General features: G+C 23.7%; 1 protein-coding gene across 6 annotated transcripts in view; it reads right to left on the minus strand.

Annotated features, from left to right (window-relative positions):
* The window catches only part of LOC117177557 (triple functional domain protein), a 293,847-nt gene that overhangs the window by 57,503 nt on the left and 223,465 nt on the right, over positions 1–12,879 (minus strand). For all 6 annotated transcript variants that reach the window (XM_033368361.1, XM_033368360.1, XM_033368359.1 and 3 more), the window contains 3 exons: positions 12,429–12,814; positions 8,933–9,092; positions 4,588–4,815 (listed from right to left, as the gene is read on the minus strand). In XM_033368361.1, the coding sequence (XP_033224252.1) occupies positions 4,588–4,815; positions 8,933–9,092; positions 12,429–12,814 (774 nt within the window). The remainder of the gene's footprint in view (positions 1–4,587; positions 4,816–8,932; positions 9,093–12,428; positions 12,815–12,879) is intronic.

Raw genomic sequence — 12,879 nt, forward strand, 5'->3', positions numbered from 1 at the left:
TTATTAAAATATCATTTTTTGTTTGAAAATTTCACAATGTGGTAAAAAATTTAACTTTTTTGAAAAAAATTTAACTAGTCCATTTTCGGTTCCAAATTGAAATTTTTTTAAATAAAAATTCAACTGTTAAATTAAAAAAGGTTGATTTACAAAAATGATATACACTAAAAATTAATAAAATACAAATTGAACGAAAATCAGATAAATTCGTCAAATTATTAAATTGAAAAGTTAAGTAATTTGTTGAAACATTCTGTTTTGATATTACATTAAATTTCTGAATTAAAATTCTCCAATTTGTTTAAATATGTATATATTTTTTTCCAAGATTCATCTTTTCTGGTATAAAATTAATCTGCGTTTTTAAATTCAACTAGTTGGTCAAAAATTTATATATTTTTTTACAATGTGTATTTTTTTGTAGAAAAACATACTTTTTTTTAGTAAAAACTGCAGTTTTCCGTTAAAAAATTAACTTTTTCAACTAAAAATTTAACTATTTTCTTCAGCATTAACTTTTTAAATAAAAATCACCTGGTAGAAAATTAATCTTTGTGGTTGAAACTTCCACTATTTTATTACAAATTTTTTTTTGTTAAGTTGAAAATTAATATTCTTGGTTGGAAATTTAATTATTCGATTGAAAATTCCACTATTTTATAGAAAGCTCATATTTTTAATTAAAATGCAACTTTTTGATTAAAAACATTTTTTTTTTTGGTTGAGGACTCTATTATTTTGTCAAAAATTCGTATTTTTGTCTTAAAAATTAAACAATTGGATTGAAACTCATTTTCTTTCTTGACAACAAATTTTTTTAAATAGAAAATCAAGTATTTTGTTAAACATTCATCTTTTTCGTTTGAGAATTCATCTCTCCCTGCCGAAAGTTTACCTATTTTATTTAAAAATGCAACTAACTGATACAAAATTAATTTCTTTCGATTGAAAACTAACGTATTTTAATGAAATATCGTCTCTTTTGGTATAAAATCAAATTTTTGTTTAAAATGTGACTGTTTTATTGTTTATTAAAATATTTTTTGTTGAAATTTCAACTATTATATTTTTTTGTTTGAAAATTCATAATTTTAGTTAACAACTCATTTTTTTGGTTAAAAATGCACTTTTTTTAAAACTGAAAATGTAACTATTTTGTTGACAATTCAACTGATGGTTGACAATGAGCTTTTTTGTTAAAAATTCTTTTTCTTGGGTTGAAAATTCCACAATTTGGTACAAAATTAAACTTTTTTGAAGAAAACTTGACTCATTCATTTTTGGTTTAAAATTGAAATTTTTTATTCTAAAAATTAGATTGTTTAATTAACAATTTTTTCTAAACGAAAATAACATAAACTAAAAATTAATAAAATATAATTGGGACAAAAATCACATCCATTGTTCAAATTTAGTTGAAACTTTATGTAATTTGTTGACAAATTCTGTTTCGATATTAAATTAAATTTCTTAATTAAAATTCCACAATTTGTTTAAAAATGTTTAAAATTTAACTAGTTGATCAAAAATTTTTATATTTTTTGAAATATCGTATTTTTCAGTAGAAAAACACTTCTTTGGTTAAAACTGCAGTTTTTTTGTTAGAAAATTAATTTTTTCCTGATTTAACTATTTTTTTGAAAATTAACTTTTTCGTTGAAAATCCTTTCCAGGTAGAAAATTAATCTTTGTGGTTAGAAATTTAATTATTCGGTTGAAAATTCAACTATTTGATCGAAAGCTCATATTTTTAATTAAAATGCAATTTTTTTGTTAAAAATTATTATATTTTGGTAGAATACTTAACTATTTTGCGAAAATTCATATTTTTAGCTTAAGAATTTCACAATTTGATTAAAATTACTTTTCTTTTTTGACAAACAAATTTTTTTGTAGGAAAATCAAGTATTTCATTAAACATTAATCGTTTCGGTGCGAAAATTTATCTCTTCTTGCTGAAATTTTACGTATTTAAATTAAAAATGCAACTGCCTGATTCAAAATTAATTTCCTTCAGTTAAAAATTAACGTTTTTGGGTGAAAATTCATCTGTTTTGGCACAAAATCATGTTTTTTGTTTAAAAATGTTCCGGTTTTTAAACATTTTTTATTAAAATATTCCTTCTTGAAATGTAAACTATTAGATTTTTCGTTGAAAGTCCTTATTTTTAGGGTGAAAATTCAACTCCGTGGTTGAAAGTTGAACTACTTTATCAAAAGATCTTTTTCTTTTTTGTTTGAAAATTCATAGTCTTAATCAAAAATTCGTTTTTTGTTGTAAAAATTAATTTTTTTAACTGAAAATTTAAGTATTTTGTTGTCAATTCAACTGATAGTTGAAAATTAGCAATTTTGTTTAAAATTCTCATTATTTAGTTAAAAATGTTATGTAACGAAAATAATATAAACTAAAAATTAATAAAATACAATTTGGAAATTTATGCCATTTGTTGAAAAATTCTGTTTCGGTAGAAAATTAAACTTTTAGATTAGAACTTTCACAATTTGTGTAAATATGCATATATTTCGTTAAAAGATGCATCTCTTCTGGTAGGAAATTAATCTTCTTAGTTTAAAATTCAAGTACTTAGTTAAAAATTGAGGTATTTTTTGAAAATTCGTCTTTTTTGGTAGAAAAACATTTTTTTTGTTAAAACTGTATTTTTTGGTTAAAAACAAAAATTCGGCTGAAATTTTAACTATTTTGTTTAAAATTAATTTTCGTCGTTGAAACTTCAAATAATTGGATTAAAATTTTATGTATTTTTTTGAGAATTCATCTTTTTTCGTATAAAATTAATTTTCTTGGTTGAAAACTCGTCGTTTTTATATGAAAATTCTTCACTACGGGTGGAAATTTCATTTTATTTTTATATTAAAAATAAAACTATTTGGTATGCAAATTTATCTGTAATGGGTTTAATAATTTAACTACTTTGTTGGAAATTCGTCTTTTTTGGTTGAATTAAAATATTTTTTTAAATCAAAATGAAATTGTTTTATTTAAAATATCAATTAAATCTTTATGAAATTGTTTAAATCTTTGTTTTTGAAAACTTTTGTTTTCGATTGAAATCATTGAAAACTTTTGAAATCTTCTCCAAATTTTTTAAACCTTTTGAAATTGTTGAAAACTTTTGGAATATTCTGAAATCTTTGATATCTTTAAAAAAAGTTTTAAATCCTTGAAATCTTTTTAAATCAGGTGAAATCTTCTAAAAAAAATTTGAATCATTGCAAAAATTTTAAATGTTCTGAAATGTTAGAAATCTGATTTACTATACCCTTTAAAAAAAGTTAAAATCCTTTAAATCTTCTGAGCGTTTAAAAATCTTTGTAAAATATTTGAACTGTTTGTAACTTTTTTTTTAAATCTTTGTGAAATCCTTTGATATCTTCTAAACAAATTTGAAATCATTTAAAATCTTTGACATATTTTCCAAATCTTTTGTAATCATTAGAAATCATTAAAATATTTGAAATCTTTTAAAATTTTGGTAAAATCTTTGAAATATTTGTGAAATATTTGTAAACATTTGTAAAATGTTCCAAATCTTTGTAAAATCTTTTGAATTCTTCTAAACAAATTTGAAATCGTTTACAATCTTTAAAATGTTTTGAAATCTTTGAATTTCAAATCCTTATGAAATTTTGAATTTATTTATTTTTTTAATATTTTTATTTATTTGTTTTTTATTAAAATATTTGAAATCTGTGTGAAATCTGTGTGAAATCTTTTTAAATGTTGGTAAAATCTTTGAAATCCTCAAAATTTTAGTGAAATTCTTGAAATCTCCGAAAAACCTTTTGAAATCGTTTAAAATCTTTAAAATGTTTTGAAATCTTTGAATTTCAAATCCTGATGAAATTTAGAATTTATTTATTTTTTAAATATTTTTATTTATTCATTTTTTAATTATTGAAACATTTGAAATCTGTGCGAAATCTTTTTAAATCTTTTTAAATTTTGGTAAAATCTTTAAAACCTCGAAATCTTAGTGAAATTCTTGAAATCGTTTAAAATCTTTAAAATTTTTTTAAATCTTTAAATTTCAAATCCTTATGAAATTTTGAATTTATTTTTTATTAAAATATTTGAAATCTGTGTGAAATCTTTTTCAATCTTTTTAAATTTTGGTAAAATTTTTGAAATCCTCGAAATCTTAGTGAAATTCTTGAAAGCTTCTAAAAATCTTTTGAAATCGTTGAAAATTTTTGAAATATTTTGAAATCTTTGAAATCTGGTGTACTGTATCCACTTAAAAATATTTAAAATCCTTGAGATCTTTTCAAAGTTTTAAAATCTTTGTGAAATCTTTAGAATGTTGTCTACACGCCTTTCTCAAATCCTTGAATCCTTTTCAAGTCTTTGAAATCCATAAACTCTTTTTAAAATGTTCAAAATCCTTGGAAATATTATAAATGCTTTGAAATATTTTGAAATTTTTAGATCTATTTTGTAACCTTTTGAATCCGTTTTAAAGTCTGCATTGGCGGAAAATTGTGAGCTAATAATGTATTTAGTATGAATTTTTGTGCAAATAATTAGTAAGTTCGAGGCCTGGAATTTAAAATAGAGATTCTTACGTCAAAACCCTGCAGTCTGCCGACATCCATCATGTCGTTCGCAGCTTTTGGAATGATGCGCATAACGTGAGCAGCCGCTCGAAGTCCCTCGATTTCCGAAGATCGCTGAGTTCGCTCGGTCAAGCGGAGAGCTTCACGAAGCAAAAGTTGATACTTCGTAATCCTTTGTACCGGCTTGATTAGCAAATCGCAAAGTTGAAGTCGATGACCGAGTTTTTGTCTGAGTTCCTTAAAAGGACAGAGGGCAGATAGTTGGATTAGGCAAGCCGTATAAAAGGGCTAGGGTAGTGAGAATTAACACAGGGATCACAGTGGGTCAGCAACTAGTAGATAAGAAAGCAAAGTTCTAACATTGTGAGCAAAAAATTTTGCGTAAACAGCCTCAAGGTTATTTACCATCTCAATTAGTATAGTTGTAAGGAATCAGAAAAGCAAGGATGATTTATTGCTTCCTTTATTTTACTCATAATTGTAATAATTGAGATAATAAATAACCTTTCAGCTGTTTACGCTAAATTCGTTACTCACAATTGTGCATTCTCTTTTTATGCCGTGATCGGTAACATTCAAGAATATTCTAGAAACTTAGCACGAACACTATAATAATTGAGATACTGAATAAACTTCAAGCTGTTTACGCAAAATTCATTACAATTATGCAATATAATTTTATAACGTAATAAGAATATTTCAGAAACTTATAATGGAAACTATACTAATTGAGATAATAAATAACCTTCAAGCTGTTTACGCAAAATTCTTTACTCGCAATTGCGCAATATAATTTTATGACGTCATGGGTAACATTAAAAAATATTCTAGAAACTTGGCAAGGATATTATACTCATTGAGGTAATAAATAACCTTCGAGCTGTTTACGCAAAAATTTGCTACTCTTTGAAAGAACATTTTTTTGAACTAAAACAAACTTTAAGAAACAAATTGTACAGAAAAATTGTCAAAAAAAGTCGTGCAAAGAATTAGGTTTCTTACAAAACTGTGTTTCTTTGTTGCTTTGTTTAATAAATACTGAAGAAAATAAATTTGTGAAAAATAATTGCCTCGATTGACAAATATTATTTTATGGCATCATCGGCAACATTTAAGAATATTATAGAAACTGAACACGAACATTATACTCTTTTAGATAATGAATAACCTTTAAGCTGTTTAAGCAAAATTCGTTACTCACAATAATTGCGCAATATCATTTTATGACTTCATTGGTAATATTGGAAAATATTCTAGAAATTTAGAACGGACCCGAACGTCAATTGTAGAGCAAAAAGGCGTAAACCAGCGTAATGAAAAAAAATTATTAAATATAACATTTATAAGTAACCACAAATTTCAATATTACTTATTTTTTTCTTCATGCAATTGAAGAATTGAGCATCAAAATTGAATTGAGAAGACAAGGAAAATTGTTATGTTAATTAATAAAAATTGATCTCATTAGAATTAATATATAATATTTTTCTACAGGCTATCAATTACATTCAAAGTGTATTTCAAAATTAAATTTTCTTCATATTAAACTACATGTTTTTATGACTTTTTCTTTTTTTAATAATTAGTAATAGTTACTCTTATTTTTTCATATATATTTTTGTTTATTTGCAAACAGCATCAAGTTTTTAATTATTTTTGCTTTTTCTTAATGCAATTCAATGAAAAAGTAAGACCTACTTTTGTATATTTATCAGGGGAAAGTACTACTATAAAATATGTATAACATTTTCAATAATTTATTTGTTAATTTAGAAACATCAATTTAATTTTCAAAATTTCAAATATAAAAAAACTTAAATTATTGAAAAACCAATCAGTGTTTCAACAACAAAATTAAATGTTACAAAAATAAAAGTATCTTAATTCCAGTCCAGTCATTTTGACAAAAAAAAAAAAAAAAGATTTTCTACCAAAAAAGACGAATTTTCAACAACAAAAACATTATTTTTAAACCAAAAAAGTTGAATTTTTAACCAAAAATGGAGTAGATCAATTTTCATTGAAAATGAATTTTCAATAAAAACAAAAACGAATTTTCTAGAAAACAGTTTAATTCTATACTAATTTGTTGAATTTTCAAGCAAAAAAGCCTAATTCTCTATAAAAAAGTTAATTTATAATTAATAAGTTGACTTTTTTAAAAAAATATTTCAATTTGCAGTTTAAAAAACTTTATTACAAGAAAAAGAGTTTCTAATTAAATTGTTTAACAAAAAAAAAACGAACTTTCAACTAAAATTATGAATCTTCAACGAAAAAAAATGAAATTAAAAAAATTCCTTCAACTTTCAACCAAGAAGTGGAATTTTTAATGAATAATTTTTTTGTTCAAAATTCTACTTTTTAGTAGTATATTCTACATTTTAGTTAAAGATTTAACTATTTTATTCAAAATTAAAGTCTTTTGTTAAAAATTAATCTTTTTTGGTCGAAAAATTATATTGTTTGGTAGAAAATTCATGTTTTTATTGAAAATTCATATTTTTGCTGGAACAATCATTTTTTTTGGTTGAAAATAAATTCTTTTCATTTGAAAAGTCTATTATTGTATTTTTGTTTAAGAAATAATCTCTTTTACTTAAAAAACATGCTTTTTGTGAAAATTCAGCGATTTTTTTGAAAAAGTCAACGTTTTTGGTAAAAAAATGTATACTTTTGTAAAAAAATTCATATTTTTTGGTTGAACATTCATCTTTTTTTATTGAAAATTAATTATTTTTATTTGAAAAGTCTACTATTGTATTTTTGTTTAAGAAATAATCTCTTTTACTTAAAAAACGTACTTTTTGTGAAAATTCAACGATTTTGTTGAAAAAGTCATCGTTTTTGGTAAAAAATGTATACTTTTGTAAAAAAATTCATATTTTTTGGTTGAACATTCATCTTTTTTTATTGAAAATTAATTATTTTTATTTGAAAAGTCTACTATTGTATTTTTGTTTAAGAAATAATCTCTTTTACTTAAAAAACATGCTTTTTGTGAAAATTCAACGATTTTTTTGAAAAAGTCATCGTTTTTGGTAAAAAATGTATACTTTTGTAAAAAAATTCATATTTTTTGGTTGAATAATCATCATTTTTGTTCGAAAATAAATTCTTTTTGTTTAAAAAGTCTAATACTGTATTTTTGTTAAAGAAATAATCTCTTTATTTAAAAAACATACTTTTTGTGAAAATTCAACGATTTTGTTGAAAAAGGCAACGTTTTTGGTAAAAAAATATATACTTTTGTAAACAATTCATATTTTTTGGTTGAATAATCATCTTTTTTTTTTTGAAAATTACTTCCTTTTATTTGAAAAGTCTATTATTGTATTTTTGTTTAAGAAATAATCTCTTTTACTTAAAAAACATGCTTTTTGTGAAAATTCAACGATTTTGGTTGAAAATTAATTCTTTTTATTTGAAAAGTCTATTATTTTATTTTTGTTTAAAAAATAATCTCTTTTACTTAAAAAACATACTTTTTGTGAAAATTCAACGATTTTGCTAAAAAAAAGTCAACGTTTTTGGTCAAAAATTTATACTTTTGTAGAAAATTCATATTTTTCTGTTGTAAATTGATCTTTCGTTAGAAAATATATTTTTTTAGATGTTGAAAATTCACCTTTTATGTTTGAGAGTTAATCATTTTGATTGAAAAGTCTTTTTGGGTGGAAAATTCAACTATTTGCTAAAAAAAATGTCATCTTTTGGCTAATAATTCATCTCTTGGTTAAAAATTCTACTATTTGGTTGAAAATTCAACTATTTTGTTACAAAGTCATCTTCTTTGGTTCAAAGTTGATCCTTTTTGAGTGAAAGCTAATTATTTTTATTTGAAAAAAATTATATTTTTATTTCAGAATTAATCTAAATTCAACTATTTTCTTAAAAAGTAATCTTTTTTTATCAAAATTTCAACCGATTTATTGATCACTTGTATTTTTCGATAGAAAATCAATCCTTTTGGTGTAAAAATTCTCATTTGTTAGAAAAGTCATATTTTTTAGTTGAAAATTCGTCTTCCTTGCTTCAAAATTAAACTGGTTTGTAAAATATTCATCTTTTCAAATTAAAAATTAAAGATTATGTTTGAGAATGCAACTCTTCCTGATTGAAGTTTAATCTTTCTTGTTTGAAAACTCGATCATTTGGTTCAAGATTCGTCGATTAGAAAAGTGTAATAAAAACCGTATTTGTATGCAAGTTGTAATTTTGAATAAAATTGTACTTTTTCAACTGAAAAAAGGTGACAAAAGATGAGAAACCCCAAAATTAGGGGGAAAATAGGGGAAAAGGGGCAAATGGGGACTGTGATCCCTTCAGTTAAACAGAATTTAAGGCTACTTACTTCGAAATAAGTGTCGATGTACTCAGAAACAATGTACTCGGAAACTGGTTTATTTTGACAGTACACAACGTACATGTGCAACTTCCTCTCGTAGCGTTTGAAAAGGGGACCGAGCTCTTCTGGACTCTCGAGACAGCACTCCAGGGCTTTCAGGAAACAGCTGGAATGCAAAGTTGGAAAAATCTAATCGAATTCTCAACTTCACTTCTTTCACAACTAATTTACTTTTGAAAAAAGTGGAGAAAGTCCCTTATTTAAGTTAAAAAGTGACTTAAAACTACTCATTTTTTTAAATTTTATTATTACATAATGCTTTTCCCGCATATTTTTTTTACATAAGATTAATAATTTTTTTATTTATAAATTTAATTTACAAAATGCGAAGCTGTAGAAAAATGACTCACTGATCTGCATTATACGACTAAAATAGAAAAAAAATCAAGTTCTAGGCGGATTAATTTGTATAAGTGTTTTTGTTTTTAATTATTTTCGCGGATAAATAAATCTTAGGAAAATTAAATTATTAAATATTTAACAAATTTTTAGGGAAATAATGGGAAAAAAATCTCTAAAGCATCGAATTTTGAAGCAACATTTTTCATATTTCAGCAAAAAAAATTGAAAAAGGACTTCTAATTTACAAATATATTCAAATAAAAAAGATCTCTGAAAAAAGTAGTTTCTCTATATTATATTATAGAAAATATTATTTCAAGCAAAAAATTTTTAAGAGTTTCTTACTATCGCTTCTTACCAATATCTGAAAAATGCTTGAATTATAATAAATCTTGGCTTATTTTTTTATGGGAAAATATTATCTACAATTTTGTTTCGAATTTTGAAAGTAAATTTTTCTATAGCTAAAATCCTTAAAACAATTTTTTGTAAAGAAAATATTTTGTAAACAAATAACTATATTTTAAGATTATTATTGACCTTTTTTAAAACTGGAAACAGTAGAGTTGGAGGGCTTTGTTTCTTCCGAAAAAAATAAGTCATGATTTATTAAAATTCAAGCATTTAAAAAAAATCATTAAGTAGAGATGGTGAGAAAATAATAAATTACAAAAAATAATATTAAAATAACTATTCTTCGTAAGTCTTACATTTCTCCAATGCAAAATTATTTTTTTTCTTTCATAATAAATGACGGATACCATTTCAATTCTTAAAATCATGGACCATTTTTTCAGATACCTAATTTTTGTCACGATAACAAACTTAAGAAAATATTTAGAATAAATATAATTCTCGTAAGAAACTTGGAAATTTTTTTGACTAAATATTTGAATTTTCAGACACGAAAAATGTGATTGTTGATATTATAATCTTTTGCATTCGTTTGAAATCATTTAAATATGCAAAAACTTTTGAAATATTCTACAAAATTTCTCTATGTAATTTTGATGAAATATTTGAGAAATCTTTTGAAATCTTCTAAAAAAAATTTAAATCATTGAAAATCTTTGAATTGTTCTGAAATCTTAGAAATCTGATTTACTTATCCTTTTTAAAATCTTTAAAATCTTTGAAATCTTTTGAAAGTTTTAAAATATTTAAAATACTTCAGATCTTCGGAAAGTTTAAAAATATTTGTGAAATATTTGATATCTTTTTAAAATCTTTGAAATCTAAAATCTGAATTTTTTTATGAAATCTTTGAAATTAAAAAAAAATATTTTGTATTCATTTGAAATCATTAAAATATTGAAATTTTTGTGAAATCCTTCAAAACCTTTTAAAATTCTGGTAAAATGTTGGAAATTTCTGTGAAATCTTTGAAATCTTTGTGAACAGTTTTGAAATATTTGTAAAATGTTCGAAAGCTTTTTAATTTCTGTAAAATATTTTGAAATCTTCTAAGACTAATTAGAAATTGTTAAAAAAATTTTAAATCCTTGTAATGTTTTGAAAGTTTAAAAATATTTGTGAAATGTTTAAAATCTTTGTAAAATCTTTAATATGAAATCTTTGATATGTTTGTGAAATCTTTTGTATTCATTTAAAATCATTAAAATATTTGAAATTTATGTAAAAACTTTTTTATGAATTTTTTATGAAATCTTTGAAATACTTGTGAAATCATTTTTACCTATTCTTTTTAAATTTTTGTAAACTGTCGAAATCTTTGTAATCTCTGAGGAATCTTTGTAAAATCTTTAAAATCTGGTTTACTTTTTCAAATATTTGAATTTGAAATCTTTAATATTTTAATGAAATCTTTGATATGTTTGTGAAATCTTTTGTATTCATTTAAAATCATTAAAATATTTGAAATTTGTGTAAAAACTTTTTTATGAATTTTTTATGAAATCTTTGAAATATTTGTGAAATTTTTTGTATTCTTTTGAAATCATTAAAATTTTTGTGAAATTTTTATGAATCTTTTAAATATTTTAATTCTGGTTTACTCTATGAAATATTTGAATTAAAAATGTTTCTGATATTTTTATAAAATCTTTTAAATGTTTGTGAAATCTTTTGAATTCATTTAAAATCATTAAAATATTTTTATATTTTTGTGAGATATTTTTAAAGTTTGGTAAAATCTTTGAAATCCTTGAAATCTTTGTGAAATGTTCGAAATCATTATAAAATCTTAAAAATTTTTTGAAATCTTTAAAATCTAGTATACTGTACCATTTCAAAATTGTTGAATTTAAAACCATCATGATATTTTTATGAAATCCTTTAAATGTTTGTGAAATCTTTTGTATTCATTTAAAATCATTAGAATAATTTGAAATTTTTGTGAAATCTTTTTAAATCTTTGGCACCTCGTGTACATTTTGAAATCTTTGAATTTGAAATCTTTATGAAATTTTTAATGAAATCTTTGTGAAATCTTTTGTATTCATTTGAAATCATTCAAATATTTGAAATTGTTATGAATCTTTTAATTCTGGTTTACTCTATGAAGTATTTGAATTTTAAATCTCTCTGATATTTTTATGAAATCTTTGAAATTTTTGTGAAATCTTTTGTATTCATTTAAAACCATTAAGATATTTGAAAATTTTGTGAAATATTTTAAAATCTTTGAAATCTGGCTTACTTTTTTAAATCTTTTAATTTGAAATCTTCCTGAAATTTTTATGCAATCTTATCACTACTTGTGAAATCTTTGTATCCATTTGAAATATTTTTAAATTCTGATAAAATCTTTGAAATCCTAGAAATCTTTGTGAAATCTTTTGTGTTCGTTAAAAATCATTGAATACTTTTGAAACCTCAAATTTATTGAAACCTTTCGTAAATGTTTAAAATCTTTTAAATTTTCTGCAATATATCCTGTTTGAAATATTTTAAAAGCAAAACAACAGTTCAAATTCAAGGTTATCCTGACAAATTCAAGGAGATTTCCAGGTTTTCAAGGTTTCAAAAAAAAAAAAAAAAAAAGAAAGAAAAAGAAAATTCAAGGAGAATTCCAGGTCTTTAGGGTTTCCAAGGTTTCCAAGGACACCCCCTGATAACAAAATAGGATTAGTCAACTTACTCCCTGTGCCATTCGTACATGGCCTCGATATTTCCAAAGACCATTTTGTCCTTGCCGCCTTTGAGGTCTTCAGGAAGAGGAATGTCGGTTTCGGGATCTCGCATCTCAGCTATGTAGCCTTCGACGATGTGTCGCAGATCGTTAACGTAGTCTCGCTCCGTCTCCACCAATTCTCTGATGACGAATTGCCTCTTGGCAAGGACGATACTCTCGGGATCCTCATTTCCCTCAGTTAATGAGACACTGCCTGCCATCCCTCCGCTGTATCCGCTATCGGCGGACGTCGCTGCGGTTGACGATAACGTCGGGGAACCCGTCGAGGTCGAGGACCTCATCGGAGTCCTCATTTGCGAACTGTGTCTTTCCCGGTTCTCACTATGCTGCTCCTGTTGTTTACAACACATTTTTTTTGTCTTATTTTTTTCATTACAGTAGCACCTCGATTATCCGA

Source organism: Belonocnema kinseyi, chromosome 7, assembly GCF_010883055.1.
Source record: "Belonocnema kinseyi isolate 2016_QV_RU_SX_M_011 chromosome 7, B_treatae_v1, whole genome shotgun sequence".
NCBI classification, from domain to species: Eukaryota; Metazoa; Arthropoda; class Insecta; order Hymenoptera; family Cynipidae; genus Belonocnema; species Belonocnema kinseyi.